The sequence below is a fragment of the Natrix helvetica genome (genome assembly GCF_964273705.1).
Source record: "Natrix helvetica genome assembly, chromosome: 4".
NCBI classification, from domain to species: Eukaryota; Metazoa; Chordata; class Lepidosauria; order Squamata; family Natricidae; genus Natrix; species Natrix helvetica.
Window position 1 is genome coordinate 128285023 of NC_138550.1, and position 22978 is coordinate 128308000.

A 22978-nucleotide genomic window follows, 5' to 3' on the forward strand; every position below is an offset into this window, starting at 1 on the left:
TGGAAAAATAAGCTGAATAGTGCTAATTGCAGAAATTTAAACATTTTTGTTTAGTGCTCCTTATTTTATAACATATCACATGCCAGAGATGTTACCCTAATGTACTTTTATCACCTACATGCCCTTTTCTTTATATTCTCTCCAGTTCCAAAGTGTCAAAACTGTGGCTACCTATGCTGATTTTTCTAGCTTAATATATGCTACTAAAAATAAATATTTTAGATTAATTTACTTTGTTTCTCCAACTGAAATGAGTTAATAGACCATATTCAGAAAACTATGTATCATAATATATAGCTAATTTAAGAGACTCTTTTTCATCTGGATTGATTATATATTTATATTATAACTAAATAACATACAGTAACAATATGATCAAAGTAGATCACAACAGGTTAAGTCATTCCCAAAATACTAATTAAATTTGGAGCTGATTAATACTTTGATGGAGATATCCTCGGTTAATGCTAGACTAGATTGCAACTAGACTAGGAAGTAAAAAAAGGGGGGGGGGCAGTAACGGTAAACTCATAGTTTTTTATACATGTGTTACCTATCTATAAATGTCTAGACAGAGGTTGCTTTTAAAGAGACTTGACTCCTTGTGATTTCAGTGGATAGGCCCATGTAGTTTTCATGGCAGCATGGCAGATATTCTACTGCTGACATGAAAACTACATGGGCCAATCCACTGAATCACAAGGAGTCAAGTCTCTCCCTATATTTTTAAAAAGCAATCTGTCTAGACATTTATAGATGTGTAACACCTATATAAAAAAACTATGAATAGTCTCAATGACTGTAGGAATGGAAGGACGTTGGCAGCAGGGCCTTTGTGCATACAACATACCTCCTAACCGATCATTGACTTATTCATGAAAAGGAGCCAGCCAGAAAGCAGGATAATTCCATTCATTCTGCTAAACAACAACTCTGCCAGGTTTTTCATCTCCTATCCCTAAAATTGTATCTAAATCCATAATTTAAAAAATTGGTGCTGAAGATAAAAAATGCTTTCAATAAATAAATCAATAAAAAAAAAACCCAATCACTTTTCAAAGTGAACCTGATTTGCAGCCAATAAAGAACAATAAAAAACCAATATGGAATCATTATTCTTTTATTTTTTTTCAAGACAATAAATACATAAAATAAAGACATTTCACATTAGCTACCTTGGATATTCTGTTGTATTCCTGCTGGCAAATGAAATGATTTACAAGACAAGGCCCTTCAGGCAAGAAGATTGGAAGATTTATTGGAAGGAAAGCTCACAGTAGCAGACAGCTAAAGGGATTCAACTACATTATTTTCTTCTGTGTACTTGAAAGTACTTGTAGCAATTATGATTATCTCATCAAAGAGAGTTGAGGCTCAGCTTCGTGCTGCAGCTGTTTGAGGCTGTTCTGACTGTAGCTGTTTTCCAAGATATTCCCTACAAAAAAGCAATATGGACAAGGGAAGAGAAAAAAATATGGAAAGACTTAAATTGAGGTTTTCAGAAAGGAATAAACAACAAGAGGTAATGAAAAACAAGTATGCAATTTACTGTCTTTTTGCAGTTCAGAGATTCTACTTTTGAGAACATATTCAAATTTGAATTTTAAATAAGGAAACCAAATATCAAAAAGAATTAATGTTACTTTATATTAGATGAGCATTGATCGTACGATAGCTTTATATTCTATTATACATCATACAATAATTGCTTGGATAAGGTGGTGAAAAATAAGGCATCGTGTGGTCTTTTTTCAGAGATTATAATGCACCAGCTTTGCTAGGAAAACCAGCATTTCTCTAGAATAAAATTAAGATATTCTGCTCCTCTCATCTCTGCTACACTATTCCACAACATCTGTATACCTAAAAAGTCTTATGGAGACAGGGACATATACATGGGGCTCTCACTTCATTCACTCCCCACAACCTCTTGGTATAGGTTGGATTGAAAAAGAGACACTTCAAAATTATCCAGATCCAAAACTACCCCATACCTAAAGATGGACTTCAAACTAGGTTTCACTAATCCTTCTTCAATATTTTAACTATGGCACCACATTGGTTGGTATTGATCTCTTCAAATCTAGCAATCCCTAAAGGTTGGATACTTAATATTTCACAGTTAAGAAAGTAGTAGAATATTAACAAGTTGTAGAAGCTTAAGAGCCAGAATTTTATGAAATCGTGCTAACATTCGAGAATCAATCAAACCAAACACAGCACTTCTTTGTGCTATCTTTGTGCTTCTGAATTTAAAAGGGGGGGGTCTGGAACGTGCCATCCAGTTAGAGTGCTTGAATAAAGACATTTGCAAGAAGACAGCAGGGGAAGAACTGAATTTTTACTCAGAGCAACTTAATTGTGACTGACTCTAATTGAGATTATGCAAGAATTTTTTTTTCATCTGCACACATAAGCCAGCTCAGTTATATTGTATGATGCACAGAAAGGTTAAACTAAAAATAACAAGGATATTGAACATAATCTCTGTAGCAAAAGACAGAAGACAACATTTGTTACTGGAAAGAAAAGAACAGCTACGCATTGTTAAATTAACTTGGAAAGCAAGTTAAAAGAACATTTTAGGTCTAATATTTTGCAGCTTCACATTATTATAACATTAATTTCAAACAACACATTATTATAACATTATACACTATACATTTAATTACATCAGTTTCATTTTACTTTTAAATAAAGGAATTATATAAACGTAATTCTACCACTTCTGCTAAAGTACTGTAAGACTAAGGAAGCATGCACAGTAATTGAGTTTAAAAAGCACTTGTTTGCACTTCTTTAAGACCAAAAAAAGCCTTGTGCAGTGCATGATTGCAAATAATTTGTTAGCCCACTATCTCTAATGCAGTAATTTAATTCACTAGCTTTACATTGGGAGTAGCTTGCAGTTCTAAAAATTACTAGATTTTGTTAAGGTGTGCCATGGTATACATGGTATTTATATATGCTTCTCCCTCCCCCCCACTCCGCAATATTCATATTATCATTCAAAAAGAAAATCATAAAAAATGACTATATGTGCATCTCACAATGTAGGGCAGTGCTATTTATGCCAAAATGAAGCAAAAATATAATCATTGAAGTATAGATAATTTTATGCATTACCACAGAATAGATGCAAGGCAAAGTGGGACACTTGTTGGTGAGATGGAATAATGCATGTAGCCATCAATGAGAATCAGATTGATGCCAAAACAGTGAGAACAATAATGTTCAAGAAGGCCTGTTCAGTAATTGCAAATTTAAGTTTTAGAATACCGCTATTTTATAGTTAAAAAAAAGTTTAAAGGAGTGGTGGTGAGTTGAACTGTAGGCTTTGCTCATGGTCACTCATGCCATGGTCACTTCCCATATGGACTACTGCAATGTGCTCTACATGAGGCTGCTGTTTAAGATCATCCAAGAATGTCAACTAGTCCAGAATGCAACAGCATGAACAGTAATAGAGACTGCTAGGTTTACCCATGTAACATCTTTGCTGTGTAAGCTACACTAGCTTCCAGTTTCCTACTTGGTTATTCAACATGCTGGTCCTCACGTTTAAAGCCCAGGAAAAGGGCCAGGTTGTCTGCAGGACCGTCTTTTATAAGAACATCTACCTGCCCTACCAGGTCACATAGGGGAGGCACATATCTATTTCCTTCCCCTAAATATTACCATCCAATAGGAGCTAGGAAGCATGCCTATTCTATGACAGTCACTGCCCTATGGAACACTCTGCACACTGAAATTTGGCTTTGAAGACCTGGCTTTTCTCCCAAGTGTTAGTATCAGATTGTATAACTGCACACTAAGAGTTTGATTTAGTACCATGTTTGCTTTTAATATTTTAATAGGTTTAGTTGTATAGTTTTAATATAGCTTTATATGTTGTCTTAACTTTTGATTGGGAGCCCCACAGAATTGGTTAGAAGATGAGTGGCTAGATCAATGTTTTAAATAAATAAATAACCAATCTATATGATGCTACAAGAACTATTATGAGAAAAGTCTCCTAGCCAAAGTTTCACAGAGGAAGAACTACTATTTGTAATAGCTAGAGGTGATAAAATTAATCTTAGCTTATAAAGAACCCTGCCTCGGTAATGAGATTCAGCTAATAATGCCTCAATCTCAATTCCATTGTATTCCTGACTTTCTGGACTTTCAAATGAATGCTTTAACTTTTTTTCTTGACGTTGAGCTAAATGTTCTGTCATTGATAGTGCTGCATGCATTCTAAGTAGCCACTAAAAAATTGCAGAAACAGTAGAGCCCGAGTAAAGTAGTATTGATTATGTTATGTCTGCTGCATAAGCAATAATGTTATTAAATTCTAGAAGCTGCCTGACAGGTTGTAGATTTTTTGTAATACAGATCCTAAAAACTCCAGTTAATATGAATAAAATATACATATAGGCTTGTATGAAAAACAAGTAGCCAAGTTAGTTATTTGTAATTTCTGGAATTAATATATTTTACTAGCTGTATTAAGAGAATGTGTATTAAATTCTATTTATATTTTATCAGTCACATACAGCTAGGTTTCAGGGACAACATATTACGGAAGAATAAAATCTTGCAAGAAATTTCAGTGAAATATACAAGAAAATGCAAGCAAAAAGCCCGAATTGTCAACAAAAATCCAGTTATATGTTATTAAACATTGACAACTCACAAATACTGAGGTGTACAAATAAGCCCTTGTCAAGTACTGAAATATCGTAATAAATGTATAGAAAAAAAGAAACAATAAAAAGCCATACCAATCCATTTCAGCAATACTACTTTCATTTATTGGTGTGAATAAGAAAAATAATCAGAATATCATTATTAATCACTGATACTTCATAATTAAGTTTTACGATACTTCATAATTAAGATTGAATGAATGAGAAAATAAATTCCTTTGGTCAATACAGAAATACAAATTAGCCATCACATACCAATTATGAACCATCAACTTTTGCACAGCAAGTAAGGCATTGTACCGAACTTGTTGGTCTTCATGATGCATATGATTCATCACAAGCTGTTTTCCACCAAGCTGTTCGATCACACTAAACAAAGAAAGAAAGCGAGAGGGTGGTGAGGTGTGTAAAATGACATGGTGCAGATATACGATTGGTATTGCTTCCTCTTCTGATTTCTCACAATTAGAAATTTCAAATTATGAACTTGTAGAGGAGTCACCTTGATCCAGATTCTAAATAGAAGGTAAAACAGTTCAGCTCTAAATAAAAACACTTTAGCATTAAAAAACAGTATAATTAGTTTTCCTTACACAAAAATGGAAGTGTAATAGCAGACATGAAATCATCCTACTTCAGAGGCCATAGAAATGTATGTTCTTCAGATGGTTTATCACATGGCATTTTCACTCTTCACTTTTCTGGCATTTATTAAATGCAACATGGAAGCTAGGCACCCATTTTATCTTGAAATGGCTGCTTGAGGGGACTGAATGCCAGCTAACAGCAACGCTGACGCCCCTGATTTAAAAGCTTAACACAATTAATAGGACGGCTGTTGCAGGCATTTTAGAGTTGCACACAACCATATAAAAACTTCCATGTAAAATTGAAATAACTACTACAATAACTTGAAGCAGATTTAAGGAGTAAATTTTGCCTACCGTTTTCCTCGAGGATAGTGTCGTACGTATTCTCCCACATCATGAGCAGCTACAGCCAAAACCTGAGGATCATCTGATACTTCCAAAAGTTTTGTCAAAATTCTACAATACGATTTTATGTACATAGTAAGATTTAATTCATTTATAAAATATTAGAATGTTTAAAATATTAGAATATGCATCCAAATATTTAGAAATATTTATTTCTAAAAAGGACATATCAACTTACAACTTCACTAACCATATGAAAAGAATAAGTCATCTTGTTAAAATATACCACGAAATTATGTTTTGTTTTATTTTATTCCTTTGATTACAAATAATGAAGCATACTCTTCAGTGAATTTCTGAACAAAGGCATATCAGTATTTTTGAAAGTTGTCAACGTGACTCACACACAACTAAACCTATTGATTTAATATGCATCCAAATTAGGTTTTAAAGCCAGAAGTCCAAATTATAAGTTTAAAAAAATCACTGACAACTGTAGGAACATACCAGTTTGAATGGATGATATAAATAACTAAAATATTTTGGATTCACTGTAGAGATGTGCCATATTCAGATGGAACATACAAATACCAGTACTTGATGCTGATTTTTAATTTAATATTATTTATTTGCATTTGCATGGAGACTGCATGAACCTTACACTAGCTCATTCACAATCTTCAATAGTCTCCATATGTTTCCAGGAAATAAGAGTTGAATATGTTTACATCTATATATGTCTGCTTCTCTGGAGTTCAAAGTGGTGGTAGTAGAATTAGAAAGTAGAAGAAGAATTAGAAGTAGAAATGAAGTACAAACATTTGTTCCATCTCATAACACAGAATTTATAAGCTAATTCCCTTGTTGTAGCCTACATTTTAAAACAATAAAAATGTAATTTGCTTTTTCACAATCACAAATACATGGCTTTAAAACAGGAGGGTTCCAGTAGGAATGCCAAAGACATTCCTCAAAACAACAGGGAGAAGGGCTGCAATCTAAAGACTCACCCTCTATATTTTGTTTAAAGAGGAAGTGTTTCCCTGAAGTGAAATTTAAATTTCGTCTTGCCTAGAGGTTCTAAATGCAATTTTCATTATTCTGAGCAACACATACATTTCAATTGTTAAAGAAAAAAATCGGGGGGAAAGGAGGGAATCTGGGAACGTACTTCAACAATTCGTAGTTCTTTTCATTTAATCTTACAGCATTCTCCCTCCAGAATTTCTCAGATTTGTGAACAGGACTCCATTCCAGTCTTCCCGACTTAAGCTCTGAACTATATTCATCAAAAGAACTGCAGAAAAATTGAAGATGAATTTAGGAACAAAAGATCCTTGAGAACAACATATGAATGTCCTATTGCTTTTTCTACCGGACTTAAATAGCTGACCATTCCTAATCTTAACTACCAGACTAATTCAGCAAAACATTTTGTCATGTTTACTGGGCATTCTAGAGAATGTTTTAAAAGCATTGGCTGTCAACTCCATTATGCTGAAAGTGTAAAATGGGCATAGAAATATTTACTCAAATGGTTTACTCGTCAGATACTATTGCCCAATTTTGGTTTCATATGATATGATATTACAAAGATGATTACAATTTAAAGTTGTAGGTATACTTTTAAATTATATAGCATAAATATTGAACATATTATTATATAAGGAATTACGAAATCATCAAGCAAGAGGGTGAGCAAAAACAAATTACATTTCAATATTGTAAAGACAGAATGATCCCAAAGTGACAATCTTGAATCAGTGATATGTATTCCCTTTCTGTTTATGAACTAGTTTGACATCAGTTTAATAGGAAGACTGCCAATATTATTCCATGTTATTAAAATGTAATTGTGTATTCCAAAATGCTTTTCCTTTTATGCATTTCCTCTGTTTTTCAGTTGACCTGTTTTTTTAATTTTTTTAAACCTCTATTTTAAAGTGATAAAATATATATATATATTGCTGTTCCTGGTACCAAAGAAAAAACTGCTATATATATATTTTGCTGTTCCTGGTACCAAAGAAAAAACTGCTATCCTGCTAAAGCTGTTTCTCCTAGAGTTTATTGATTTTACAATTTTTTTTTTAAAGTGGTGGTAATATTGTTGATAAAAATCAGATTCAACATTCTTTGTTCTAAGACAGCGGTCCCCAAACTTTCAGCCAGCCACTCGCACGGCCCAATTCTGAATAGCCATGGCTTGGTAGTGGGTCACAGCTCGAAGGTTGGGGACCCCTGCTCTAAGAGACTGTTCTCTCTTGGAACATTTGCCTTATCCTTCAAAATATGGAGTTATAAGCTCTATGAAATTCACTCATTATCCAGGTATCTGAACCATAAATTTATTTAAATTTATGAAGAGTTAACTATGTTAATAATGTTAATAGTCTTTATTAATTCTACATTATTTGGAGTTTTTGTTACAATGATGGATGTAATTGAAAGACTAATTGTGGTAGCAAAATTTACCTGAGATCCTGGACACTCTCTCCAAGTTTATCCAACAGAAATTTTATATCCTCACTTATATCTTCATCATCATATTTCTGTTGCTCCAAATTTTCTAATTGCTTCAGCACTTTGCATTGGATCATGGCAAGAGCATATTCTTGGCGGGTTTCTCTCTCAGTGGACTTTTCTAGAAAATTCTAGGAGGAAAAATATAAGGAATTTTTAAAATGTCATCTATCATGAATTAAAAATATATTGTTTTGTGATTTGTGCCCATATATTTTAATATTTATAATTCCACTGTTGTTCCCTCCAGTAAGCTTCTAAGACAAATTTTATACGCTTTAACTTAAATTGATACCGTAACAGCCAAGGAAATAAATAAAAAGATCAACATACAAATCAACTCACTGGAGACACAAATGACCAAGCTCAAATTATCCTACTACTGATACATTATGTGAAATACAATGTATACTCTTCTGAGAAAGACTCTAATGCTGGGAAAGATGAAAGGAAAGAGAGGAGAATGGCCAGCAGCAAAGTGGATGAATTCAGTTACAATTGCAATGGATGCATCATTAGAAAATTTGAAGGACCAAGTTAGGAACAGATCATCAGGGAGAAAATATTTTTAAGGGGTTGCTAAAAGTTACCACCAACTTGATGACACATAATCAACCCATCACCATTAACAACATTTGCTCAGACCCTCAGTATCTCCAAAACAATTTAGAGAAAATGGTGTCCAATGGCTTTTCTCTATAAAACTCAGCAGAATTGAAAAATGGAGATTCTTTTTCCTTCTACAGCTACTGGAATGCCCCCAATTTCTACTCTGAAATAATAAGTTTCCTTGCCTGTGAAAGTTGCATGAAAGGAAGGAGATTCTGAGTATGGGAGTTAAGAGTATGTGATTCATAAGCATCAAATGATAGGTGCACAAGTCTTACAGATAAAGGCATACTTGGCTTCACAACTTTAAAATCTGAAAATATTAAGGAAAAATGGTTTGGGGGACATGACATTTACCATTCAGTTTAATGCTGCATCTCTCTCTCTTTTTTAATAGGCAATGTACAGTAAGTCCAATTCAAGGCTGTGGCACAATCCCCCACCAATAGTCCCCCTATTGGGACACCCTGTCCCAAAATAAATATTGCCAACATACAGACCCCTCTCAGGAATTGGGCCTTGATATAAATTGGAACTACAGTGAAGAAAAAACAACTGAGGCTCTTCCAGTTCCAAAGCCAACTCTTGCTTGAAATGAAAACAGTCAAACAACACCAAGTTACACACACACACACTTACACACCGCATCCAGTTTCATCGTCAATGTGCTTCATCCACTCACCCGAAATGCTGCCAAAATGATCCTTGTTACTTTCTCTTTTACAGACTCTTGAAGGATGTCAGATAAAACAGGAACAATATTGTAACGCCGCAAGTGTTCACACATTTGGGGACTGAAGGCCAAGAGCCAGACAGAGAAAATCATCTGATACTGAAGCTGGAAACCACACTTATTACTCAATACTCCCATTATACTGGAGGGGGGAAAAAGACATGTAGAAAATACAGTTTCTATCTGATCAGTCTCTATTTTGCCGTTATTCCCAAGATCTTGAAACTCTGGTCTCTCTTTAAAAAAAAAAGAAGGGCAAATCATGTAGAGGCTGATTTTTAGAGTTGTAAACCTCTTAAATCAGCAATGACTATGGGAGGTATCTATTTTTTCTGGGTAATGAAATTACATGTTCTCCTGAAAGCTACAACTATTATTAGTTAAACTACTGAATTGCACTCATGGAGTGTCTTGATTGAACATTCAACCTGAGCTTGTTTTCGTCTAACTTAAATGTCCTCCAGCAACTCCTCAGTACAATTTAATCCAAGTTTACTGTGAACAGAATAGCAATTTTAAATTAATTCAGATTTATGTTTATAATCCATCATGTCAGTGTTCCTGTCTGTAGTATAAGTAATCTCCATTATTCTTTAAGTTCAATCTTCTGCTTACCTACAGAGAATGTCTCTTTTAAAAGGCATTACAATGATATTCTTCTAAATCAGACATCCGCTAAAAAAGCAGACACTGATTTTTTTTCCCCTTATAAATACTCACCAGTTTACTCCATCTGATTCTACCCATGCAAAACGGTATTCATTGACTCTGAGCATCAACTGCAGACACCCAGCAACACATTGGACATATTGTGAACTCTACATGAAAGAAGAATACATTTCCCTAAAGATATGTACATAATATGATTTCTTCAGTAAGTCATCTCCAATTGTTCATCAATCCTGAAATCAGAAGCTGGTCCAACACTAGAAATGCCTGTTGCTACTTTCAGGCTGGAGAAAGTTCAATTTAAAAAATACAAAACAAAATGTTCATTCTAATTCACCAAATATATATTTTTATTGGTTTATTAAGATTTTAATACTACATTCTTAAGTAAGTTGCAGTACCTTTTTGGACTAAGGGCTTCTATAGTACCTATTGGCAATGCATGTTAACAACATTGTCTCATTTTTCTGCAGACTCCAACAATCTATCCAAATACATTTATAAGATTTATTTTAAAAATACTCTATTATCTCATATGGAAGGCTGATTTTTTCAAAATGATTATTAGAGTAACAACACTGAAAATACATTCTGTGCTGATTAAAATATTCATGTTTGAACTTAATAAAGCAAGAAATACCCCAAGCCAGTAATGAATGTGGATTGTTTCAATCTTTCATACATTTATATAAAGAGAATAATAAACAAAAATCTGGTGACATAAAACAGTTAAACCAAAACAGATTATGATTTCAGCAGAATCTGAGGTCAGTGCATTAGGTCCTTTCCAAGAATGAATCCAGTCAAATAAAAAAGTCTCAGATCTGTTCTGAAGTTGAACTTGCATGTTCTTGCATGCCTACTTCACAGAGGTGACTGGTTTACAAATGTTCAGCATGTAACAAAGCGATCTTACTACACTGTTTCTAAAGAATGTCTAACAAGTAGTCATGTAGTATCTTTCATGTAGAACTAACCCACACAGTTGATTGATGTATCTTATTTTGGAACAGGAAACTAAACAAAAGTATTTCATATACCTAAATACAATACAATACAATAGCAGAGTTGGAAGGGACCTTGGAGGTCTTCTAGTCCAACCCCCTGCCTACGCAGGAAACCCTATACCGTTCCAGACAAATGGCTATCCAGCATCTTCTTAAAGACTTCCAGTATTGAGGCATTCACAACTTCTGGAGGCAAGCTGTTCCACTGATTAATTGTTCTAACTGTCAGGAAATTTCTCCTCAGTTCTAAGTTGCTTCTCTCCTTGATTAGTTTCCACCCATTGCTTCTTGTTCTACCCTCAGGTGCCTTGGAGAATAGTTTGACTCCCTCTTCTTTGTGGCAACCCCTGAGATATTGGAACACTGCTATCATGTCTCCCCTAGTCCTTCTTTCTATTAAACTAGACATACCCGGTTCCTGCAACCGTTCTTCATATGTTTTAGTCTCCAGTCCCCTAATCATCTTTGTTGCTCTTCTCTGCACTCTTTCTAGAGTCTCCACATCTTTCCTACATCGTGATGGCGATCCTATGGCACGTGTGCCACAGGTGGCACGCAGAGCCATTTGTCAGGGCACGCGAGGCGTTGCCCCAAACCGGTCCTACGGGCAAACCAGAAGTTCAGGAATGGTGACTTCTGGTTTGTCCGTAGGTCCGTTTTTCGACTTCCGGAGCCTTCAGGGAAGCCTCCTGAAGGTCGAAAATCAGCCCTGGGAGTCACCATTCCTGAACTTCCGGGTTTCCTGTAGGTCCATTTTTTGCCCTCCGGAGACTTCAGGGAAGCTCCTGAGGCCTCCAGAGGGCGTCCGGGGCAGGAGAGCCTGTTTTCGCCCTCCCCAGGCTCCTAGAAAGCCTCTGGAGCCTGGGGAAGGTGAAAAAAAGTGGCAAAAGCAGGGAGGGTCGCTGGGAGGGTCGCACACATAGCATTATGAGTGTGACATGCTGGTGTACGACCCCCTATGCCCCCCCCTGCATTTGGCACGGCAGCCAAAAAAGGTTTGCCATCACTGCTCTAGGCTAAAAGCCTTGTTTTGCAAATTCTGACTGACAGGTTTCCATTAGGCACATTTTAATAGACACTTCAGTAAGAAGTGTCAGACCCTTGAATGTAAGATTTTAGAATAAAAAGACAATTGAAAGAGAATTCAAATAAGTATTATTTCAAGAGCTGCCTACTAAAAATATTTTAGTATATACTACTGAAACCAAACTAGCTTCTATTGCAACCAAAAAAAAACAAAGGTTAGTCCAGATCCAGCCTATATTCTTGAATAAATATATACTTACATCAGTTCCAGGTTCATTAGCACTTCCAGTACCACGTAGTTTCTGGCATAAAACAAAAAAAGATATACTCCGTAAAGGAAATTTACATTGATTTTAAAAACTACAGAAACATAAAAGAAAAAGGAGGAAAAGAAAAAAGAAAAAGAAAAATAACAGAAAGGAAAGAAAAAGAAAAGTATCTAAAGAAACAATTCCAATGTTTGCATCAATTACAAACACAATTTATGTTCTGAAGACTCAACGAATAATTGGGTACGGCATGTCCTTTTTATTTCATTCTCATGTATGGCCTTTTTAACCTGAAAATATTCACAAAAATACCCATTCAGTCAAGTCCATGACCTTCAGGAACATATTAAGATATTCCATACTGGAATCTTCTGCTTTGTTTCATTAACCAATAGAAGTCTACAGGTTTCTAGAGAGCTTGCTGTCATATTAAAATATAATAGCACTAGCACTAGACATATACCACTTCACAGTGCTTAACAGCATTTTCTAAGCAGTTTACAGAGTCAGCATATTTTCCCCAACAATCCAGATCTTCATTTTATTGACCTCAGAAAGATGGAAGGCTAAGTCAACCTTGAGCTGATGGGAATCAAACTGCTGAACTGCTGGCAGCCAGCAGTCAGCAGAACTAGCTTGCAGTACAGCATTCTAACCACTGCACCACCATGGCCCTTGATCATGAGTTCTGTGTTGTAACACATCCAGTAACTTTTCTTGACATAAAAGCTGATGGAAATTTCCTAGTTGTGTGATGCTACATGGTAGTACATGAAACTAATGTATTTGTTTCCTGCATTTTTCAGGAGAACACCAGCAACAAGGATATCTCCACACATCCCACATTGACCAACTTTATTGAAGTCCAGTGAATGTTTGTATGCTCTTCACTTTAAAAAGATGTTATGTCACTGAAAGTAACGTAATTCCACCGATATATTAGATTCAGCCTAGAATAGTGATTTCTGTGAAGACTATTTTAATTGAAGAAATTTAATTTATAGATATTTTAAGTATGACTACATATACCTGTGAACTAAGCTGAGTTTTAATCCAGTTGAAGTAATAATTTAAGTCACTGCCTTCCATTAGCTCCCGTCCCCAAGCTGCTAGTTTAGCAATAATTCTGGCAGCCTGAAAAACAATAGAGAGAACAGAACTTCAGTTCTTTCTAGAAGAATGTACTATTTTGCAAATTTCAGATTTTTATTGATTGAAAGTTTACCATATGCACTGTGAAAAGATCCTGACGGTTCAACATTGGCAGGAAATAAGACCATGCAGTGTTCTTGTCCCTCTTTGCATAGTCAAAGAAAATACTAACCCGCTGGTGATTCTCCTATTGAAAGGAAAAGAATAAATGTATTATTGATACCAGAGTGGAAGAACCATGACTGATACTTATATAAGATTTATTTCAAAATGGTTCCAGCAAGATAAGCAATGCATATAACACATACATAGAAGTACATTTTGATATTCATCCTGCATTAGTGCTATGATTAGGTGATAAGAGTAAACTAGATCAAAGCGGGTGATAATGCACCATTATCAACACTTCTTGCAGTCCACTTGTCATTCAATTCCCACTGCCGTTGCAATGTATCCATTATTGTAGCACTTAAAATGATCTACATTGAAGCATACAGAAGTCCTACATCAAAAAACAGCCCCTCCCCCAAACAATTGAATGTTTTGATAAAATTACACAAAATTAAAAATGCAAATGACTGCGACATTTAGCAAAGCCACGCTACAAAAAATATGCTGTTAAACTGCAAGACACAAAATTCATTGGAATAATACCTAAGAATGAAAAGATCATTTATTAATGCAAATGCTACAAAGACATTAAGTTAACGTTATTTGCTTTATAGGATTCAAGCAAAGAGAAGGAATTGCTAAAACCAAAGTAATTTAGTATCTCTGGGCATGTGCATCAAAAATAAAGGTGCTTATGAGAGTAGATACTATTTCCAGATTACCATGACCGTATATTATGCCTGGAAAACAACTGTCAATAATTTCTTTTAATGTAAGTATAGCATACCAATTAGCAGTCAAGTTCTGCATTTTTCACCAATCAAAGCTTCTAGACCCAAATAATTCTGAAACAACTCTCACAGATTCTAGCCAAAACTGTTGGCTGGATGGGATAGTAGGTCATAGTCCATAATATCTGGAGGATACTAGGTTGAGTACCCTTTACTGTATAGGATGGTAAAAGTCCTGCTTTATTGAGAAGCACTTTAACAATCACATTCAACTTTCTTTGGTGCATTTTGCAAGTAGATCAATTGATGCGTTATTTGCTTTCATAAATTTCAAGATATAATTGTAATCATGCTACACTGTAAAAAATGGCTGAAGTATTTTCTAAGGGATTCTACTCACAGGAAGTGTAATCGGCTCAGCATTACTGGGAAAGTGGATATAAAGTAAAAAGCCAGCTATACCGCAATAAGAAACCTGCGTATCAATTAGTTAATCATGAAAATAGTTAATGAACGTACCTGCAGCATATCATCAACCATAGTTAAAATGTACTGAACTGTCTGTTCCTTGGAGATATGAGTCATCAGACTTATGAATGTTTTAGCACACTAGGAAAATAAATAATTTTTTTTAGATGTTGTTTTTATTCTCATTTTGCTCTGCATTTCTGCAAGCAAAGGCTGTACAGTGAACATTAAAACAATCTTAAATTGTTGTATCAGAATATTCACACGTATTGATTTGCTAGAATGCTTTCATCAAGCATATTATTATTGCAAAATTCGATTCATTCATTTATCACCAAGGCAATTGGACTTCATATGGAGGCGCAACAATAGCTTCATTCTTCTCTTCAATATAGAAAAATAAACACTGCATATATTCTGTTACTTCTAATTCAGATTCGTAGAGACTAATGTTTACTGTGATTCATAAGAGGAATAGCAAAGACTAAAGTAAATTATGTATGTCAAACCATATTAACCAAATGGAAATATGCTGAAATGCCAACTTGATTTTCAAAAGTAACTCGGGGAAAAAATAAACAAAATTATTTGTAGCCAAGTGCTTTGGAAGCTTGTCTCTTTCTCCTTCACTGTTCCAAAAGATCAGAACTATGACAGTTGAACATTAAGAGAAACAATATTGCATTTACATACACAATTATATTAACATGCACATTTCTTAAAACAGTATCCTTGATGGATTTTTTGCTGGTGCAGAATTTAATAAAATAACTTAATAGAACTATGAATATATGGAGACGCATGCAAAGAAATCTTTCTGACACTCTCTCACTTATGCTACCCTCCACAAGCTTTCTTAGAATATTCATAAATGTTTTACTAAAGTGGGGGAGAAGGGGAAAAATGTCCCTTTAGATTCCTTTGCAAGAAATAATTGTGTACTTAAGGGATGCACAAAATGTTACATTTCAGATTCAGGAAAGTTATTCTGATCTTATTAAAAAAGTGTAGGCATAGTGAACAGTTTCAAACTCAAAACAGGGCTGTCTTTAGTTGGGGTCATTTTGAGTTCTTACTATTTTCTGTTAGGTCAGAACAGCTGTTTCTAACATATATTTAATAAAATTATTTAATTAAGAGCCATGGTGGCATAGTGGTTAGAATGCACCACTGCAGCTAACTCTGCTGACTGCTGACTGCCAGCAGTTTGGCAGCTTCATTCTCACCGGCTAAAGGTTGACTCAGCCTTCCATCCTTCTCAGGTCGGTAAAATGAGGACTCAAATTGTTGGGGGCAATATGCTGACTCTGTAACCTGCTTAAGAGAGGGTTGTAGAAGCACTGTGAATCTGTAAATAAAGTGCTATTGCTATTTCTATTGCTATTTTGAACTTAAAATATTTCAAACTGAATTATTGTGCACACAACAATGGCATAGTTTTGCTGTTAATAACACACCAACACATATTGTTGGACTATGGTGTTGTTGGACTGGGGTTGAACTACAAGACCTCCAAGGATTCTTCCACTCCTCTGATGATTCTATGATCTAACAAATAAAGTAACAATCTATTTACCGTAGCATGGCTATTAAAGAGTACAAAAACAGCATGTAGCTTCAGATTTACTATGCAGTCTATAATAGTGTGACACAACTATCAGATGTTTGTTAACTGTCTTATTATGAAGCTTGCTGGCATAATAGTAGTGCAAAGTATTATAAGGGTAAATTCACATATGCATAACTGCATGTCACAAATTAAGCATCACATATTCCAGATACAGGCAACCAGATTATTCTATACAATTTGATTTTTAATGCCTACTAGCATGGCCAATGATACAGGACTGTAGAATATAATACTGTCTGAACAACAGACAACATGAGATTGTAACAGACAGCACCAGATTGTTTTTCCAGGATAATCAATTTTTTTCATGAAAATTCAGTAATTCTGATTTAAACAGTTTGTGCATCTGCTATAAATTACTGAGCGTCAAAATGTGAATCAGTGACACACAGAGATATGTAATTTATCTTCTAGAAAGCCGTATCAAATAACAAAATGTGAATACTGTTTCAATTATTAATAACAGCATAATAATAACAATAATTTGTAAAAAGGTACTCAGGTAAACATATTGTACTGCTGAATAACTTTATTGTGGTGAAACACCACAAAAGTTAATAGGATTTATTCCTAATTTGAGAAGATGTGATGTGATGTAATGTAATATAAAATATATAAATTATATATAGATTAATTGGTATTCCCTGGGGAATATTTGTCAGGGGCACACACTATTTTTAAACTGTCAAAATAACTTTGCTTTGTCACTATTAATAATATAAGTAGTTTGGGAAAATTGTTACTACAGAATATAAGAACAGATCTACAAACATTTCCAAACAAAAAAAATGAAATTCAGAACAATTCAACAATTCATAACACTGAATAATTATTTGCCCCACAGAAACTGTATTACTTGATTGCCTTCTCTTTGTATTAATTCTTGCTTTTCTTCTGGAGTCCGTTTTTGTTCAAATCTTTGAATGAATTCACAGTCTTCTCCTGAAATCATTAACCCTCTACAAAAGAAAAAAAAGATTCTTTTTTTAGCACTTCTGATTTGTAGCCTTCATTTATTTCTGCCTCAGAATTCCCACAATTGCTTCTAAAATCACTTATATGTCTTTCTGAATATATAACTGATTAAAATAAAGTAAAAGAACAATATGCTAAAAAAAAACCTGGTTTTAGCTACAACTGTCAATTTACTTAACATTTGACTTAGAAGTGAGGTTCATAATAATATGTACTACTACATTGAAATATCCTATTACTAATAACTGACAAATCATTTTTGCCAATTTCCACTGACTCAAGATTTTTCCAGACCTTTAGCAGTGCTCTAGTTTCCAATACTACATATACTCTATGTAACTATTTAAAAAATTATGCCACTTATAACCATTTATACCCAGTTCAAAACTTACTGTAGATACAACTGCCAATTTACTTTATTAGCCCGAACTTCAGCTGCTTTAGCAGCAATGATATTGGTGGGGACAGCAGCATCAACAGCACCCCGAATATCCATAATTACTGCAATTTAAAACCTATTAAGGAAACAAAGATAAATATGAGTTTGCCATGAACCCGAACAATGCTTCAGTCAATACATGAACACTGAACTCAGTTTACTTTCATTGATCTGAAAAGCTACATTTCATTGGCTTTTTTTGCAATTTCTTGATTGGGGTATTGTTTACTTGATTGTTGATCTGAAGTTTATTAACTTCAACAATCAAAAAACAAGTAAACAATATTCCAATCGAGAAACTGCCAAAAAGGCAACAGTAAACAGCCCCAATCAAAGAATCTCTAATACTTCCCCCACAACACTGACAGGTAAGCCATCAGAATATAAACTGACAGCAAATGGCACTCCTTACTAGCACTGATGGTGTTATCTAGCTTGTGTAATGTAACGTCTGCAAGAAAACAAGCAAGCTCAGAAAGCACCAAGGACCCCACAATCTACTGTAATGTTTTAATTTGAGGAACTTAATAAATAACCCTAATACAGGGGTGTCCAAACTTGGGAACTTTAAGACTTGTGGACTTCAACTCCCAGAATTTCCCAGCCAGCATAGCTGAAGTCCACAAGTCTTAAAGTTCCCAAGTTTGGACACCCCTGCCCTAATACATCAAACAAAAAAAATGCTTTTTTGTTTATCTATTAAATTCTCTCTGTGTGTATGTGTGTGTGTGTGTGTGTTTGTTGCTTTAGTTTTACTTAATACACTGTAATATACATAATAAAATTATTGAAAAAAGGTTTATACTAATATATATGGCAAAGATTTTAAAATATATTAAAAGGGAAAGCACTACGTTATGTGCTTCAAACAGATAGTTTTACATTTACTACTATTGAAATTATGAAAATTAAACAAATAATTCCTGGGCTGAGATCAAACAAACCAAGAAATCTATTTAATTCAATTATTCAACTTTTGAATTACTTTCAAAAGTTCTTATAAATGAAAATGTTACACGCCTCATAAAATGAATCATCCTGTGTTTATGCTATATTATTAACCCGGATTGACAAAGCTCCATATTATGTTTGTTACAGAAAATATATTATTTTTTTAGCATACAGTCCCACTTCATTCAGTAAGAAGAGAATCAGACTTAATGTAGTGGCACCAAGTTTCTGAACATTTTAATAAAAACCACGTTTGTTTTCTTACAGAATTCCAATTGGCGTTAAACTATTTGTACAAAAATGCACTCTCTCTGAAATAATTATTTCATACACAATTAGTATGGCTTGTTTAAACTATGTTTTTAATAGCTGTAAATTGGGATAGTATTGTTTTTATTATTTACAATGTACTTTATTGTGGTTACTTTTTCTTGGTTAAATTTCTGTAAATTGCATGTAGCAATTTACTAGAGGAAACGAAATAATGTGCAGAATACCCTCTCATTATTACAGATTATTACACATTTGTTACCAAAATAAAATTCCTATTATTTATTCAACAGAGATCCCTAAGAAAGAAAATAATCCCAACTCAAGTTTCCACATCCAATTCCATCTGGGAATCAGCTATTGGATTTGGTTCTTCCTATTGTTTCATATTTTAAAATTTGCATTTCAAACTAAAGCTTTCTACACATGCTTTTCCGAAATGAAGTGCAACTGATCACAGAACACAGCTTAAATTTGAAAAAAATATGGACAAATTGTATTTAATGTCGCAATGTAAATAATATCAACTGTTTATGCTAACATAGAAAAGCAGAAGCAGAGCTAAATATCATTGCACAATGACCTTCACCATTTCGTTTCTCCTCAAATAGTTTCTGGCCTACTCTTGAGTTTCTGATGCCAAAACAACTGTTTAGTTTTTATTGCATCAAGTCATGACTGGGGCAGAATGTTGATCAGTACTAGCCAACTCTACCTGACCAAACCAGCTGAAACTGTATTGCTGTCATTTAACTATATGCAAAAACCAGATTAAACCTTCCTTCCTTCCTTTCCCCTGCAAATACATATCTACTATTGGATGAAATGGGTATTACTGCCTTTTTCGTTAAACAAAGCAATGCTAGCAAAAAGCAAGATTTAATTCAGAGAAAGGCAGCTGCAGGAATGATCTGGCCTAGGATTTGTTTCAGAAGAACCTAGCCAAGTTCAGCTATATTGACCTGCAAATAATCTGTCTCTCTCTAAAAGCAGTGTGGTAAGAAATACAAGAAATGCATTCTTATATATTTAACAAACTGATGGAATGAACAATAGCAATTCAGCAAACTCGGGGACACAAAGACTCGGAAAACTAAAGTATTTGGAACAAGCAGTTCCCGTCTCACAATCAGTATAATGTTTTTTTATTACATTGACCCCAGTATATTTGCTTAAAGCATCTAACCCAGCGATGGCAAACCTTTTTTGGCTCGCGTGCCACAAGTGAGGGGAGCGCAGGGGGGGGGGATCGTGTGCGGGCATGCCGCACCCATAATGCAACGGGCGATCCCCCAGTGCACATGCACGCACAACACGTGCCCCCCCATTTTTACATGCTTTTTTCGCCCTCCCCAGGCTCCAGAGGCTTTATATTCTAACCTAACTTATTCTTTCTATAGGGAGGCCACTGTCTGAATATTAAGGGAGCCAAGAAATCAAGAAAATCACATTCATAAGTTCAAAGTTTGTTTTATTACATCTACCCAGTATATTTGCTTTTAAAGCATCTGACCTATCTAACTTATTTTTCCTATAGGGAAGCCATTGTCTGAATATTAAGAGACCCGAGAAATCAAGAAAATCATATTAATATTTTATTGTTCTTTAAAATAGGGCAAGGAAAAAACACGCTCGAGAGCAGCAAAGAGCCGCCGCCTTGTGTGACCTTCCCCTGCTGGGAAGCCTAAAGGGTCTGCGCTGGAGGCAAGACGTTAAATTGGGGGGTGGAGGTGTTTCTGCAGGGCCGTTTTTCGGACGGCTACAATATACGGGCTCCTTGGGAGCGAGGAGCAAGGCCGTTTACTTTTCCTTCCTCTCCCGAGTTTCCCGGCGACAGCAACGTCTAGGCGAGCAAGGCTGGGCAGAAAGACGGCAGAGGCGCCTTCTCACCTTCCCGCTGCCCGCTAACTCTAAGCTCCCCTGCACAGGTGCGAGGAAAGCAGCCCACGACCCGCTCTCCCTCGAGGGGAGAAAGCGCTATGAAGCCTCACCTCTCTTGGCGAGCCGGCAACGGAAACCCCGGGATCGCGGCAACGAACGATTCGCAGTCAGCCACCGAGCGGAGAAAGGAGAACAGACGCTCCTGGTCATATGACAGAGTTCAGCTGACAGCCCCACTGAACGAGCTACGGATGCCGACAAGGTCCCCGAGAGCGGGCCGAGCTCCTCTAAAGCACTACAGAAATCGGCGCGCGTTGTGCGCTAGGCCAGGAGTCTGCAAGCTTGGCAGCTTTAAGACTTGCGGACTTCAACTCCCAGAATTCCCCAGCTGGGGAATTCTGGGAGTTGAAGTCCACAAGTCTTAAAGCTACCAAGTTTGCAGACTCCTGCGCTAGTCAAACTGGCGTCGCCCTCCCCTTTCGGGCTATTGCGAACCACAACTCCCAGCATCCATAAGAAACGTGGTGTTTTCACTCTCGCTCTCGCTCTCTGTCTCGTTTATATTAAAGATTTTTTCTAAGGAAGAAAGGGAGGGGATTAAAGAAAAAGAAAAAAACAGAGAAGTAGCTTCCTATCTTCATACCAGTTATAAGTACAATTACAAATTTACCTCTTCGCTTATTACATGGTTACAGCATAACTTTCTTCCTTCTATGGTCCATACACTGTCTAATGTGTAAAACACCTTTTTTCTGTCTCGCATAAAAAGTCTACAGTGGGTTTCCAATGAGCAGTAAACGTAGATACGGTGTTTTTTTTCTCATCAATGAAATTCAATTTAGTTTTCTCAGTAAGTTCTATTATCTTCACTAACCATTCTTCCATTGTAAGTAATGCTGAATCTTCCTAACTTTGTACAACGATGATATTCGGCCATCGTGTTCGAACAGAACCTTGACATCTAACAGGTTGTGGACTTTCCACAATGTGTCCACAGGTGGCTGGTAATGCCTATACGGGCATGAAATGTTCTGCCACATGTTGGGCAGAACTTTGTACATATAATAATCTCGCTTCAGTTATCATATACAAAGTTCCACAACTTTCCTTCCAACTGTCCATCTCTTCCAAAGGAAAAAACTGTTGTTCTCAGGTGTAGGTGAATCTTTAAAACCTTCTGAATCAGTTTATAGCATTTGAATTCGAATTTTCTAGCTTTTTGATAAATGTTTATAGGACTATGTAAAAATATGATAAAACATGATGAAAATAAGATGTTCACATTTCCAACATAAATTTGAAGTGCCTTTATACATTCTTAGACAATTTCTCTGGTGATATACTGTATACCGATGGTACATCAAGTAAGAATTTTCTTTAAGATTATAACATAAAGTGCATTTCAGTCAAATATGTCAGATATGTTCTGTCTATGTATTATAACCAAGAATTTAGCTCACTTTAAAGCTTATTTCACTTGTTCTTATGTTTCAAACTTCAGTAAAAGTTTATACCTTTTAATAACCACGTTTCAAAGGTGCTTTTCAAAAAGTGACTGGATATTGTTTCTTCGTTGAAAACTTTTTTTCTCATCCAAGAAGCCTCTTCGATTCTGTGAAACATTTTCAAGAAAAAAAACTTGTCTTTCATAAAGCACCTTTGGGACAACCATGACCTGGATGACTGAGAATCTCCATAAACATTAACAACTATGTTTTTTATCATTTGTACGCAATTCTATTTCAAACTCAGTCTTACAATGTTCAAAACCATAAAATTCTCTCTTTTTTCACTTTAAATCTTTCTAAAAATTGTAAACAGGATTAACAACTATTTCCTTCCCTCTGCCACCAGTTTGCCCTTTGATTTTGTTTTACATTCCTTTGAGAAAATTCTCATATTTCAATT

General features: G+C 35.3%; 1 protein-coding gene across 1 annotated transcript; it reads right to left on the reverse strand.

Moving 5' to 3' along the window:
- Positions 1–1104: 1104 nt before the first annotated feature.
- On the reverse strand, positions 1105–21377 carry ATP6V1H (ATPase H+ transporting V1 subunit H). Its single transcript, XM_081951569.1, has 14 exons — positions 21181–21377; positions 17922–18044; positions 17411–17513; positions 14976–15065; positions 13688–13801; positions 13492–13596; positions 12454–12495; positions 10212–10309; positions 9441–9633; positions 8102–8280; positions 6798–6923; positions 5636–5737; positions 4947–5060; positions 1105–1435 (listed from the first exon to the last, which is right to left on the reverse strand). Exons 2-14 carry the CDS (start codon positions 18023–18025, stop codon positions 1375–1377), a joined length of 1431 nt encoding a protein of 476 aa, XP_081807695.1. The 5' UTR covers positions 18026–18044; positions 21181–21377; the 3' UTR covers positions 1105–1374.
- Between the last annotated feature and the right edge of the window lie 1601 nt (positions 21378–22978).

Bases quoted from the DNA above. Each gene is read 5' to 3' on its own strand.
- ATP6V1H (XM_081951569.1), bottom strand. From the start codon at position 18,025: ATGGATATTCGGGGTGCTGTTGATGCTGCTGTCCCCACCAATATCATT. The intron at 15,066-17,410 runs GTAATACAGTTT...TTATTTTCCTAG, and splicing joins TACAAAGAGAAGGCAATCAA to TGTGCTAAAACATTCATAAG. The intron at 8,281-9,440 runs GTGAGTGGATGA...TTTTCCTCCTAG, and splicing joins TCATTTTGGCAGCATTTCGG to AATTTTCTAGAAAAGTCCAC.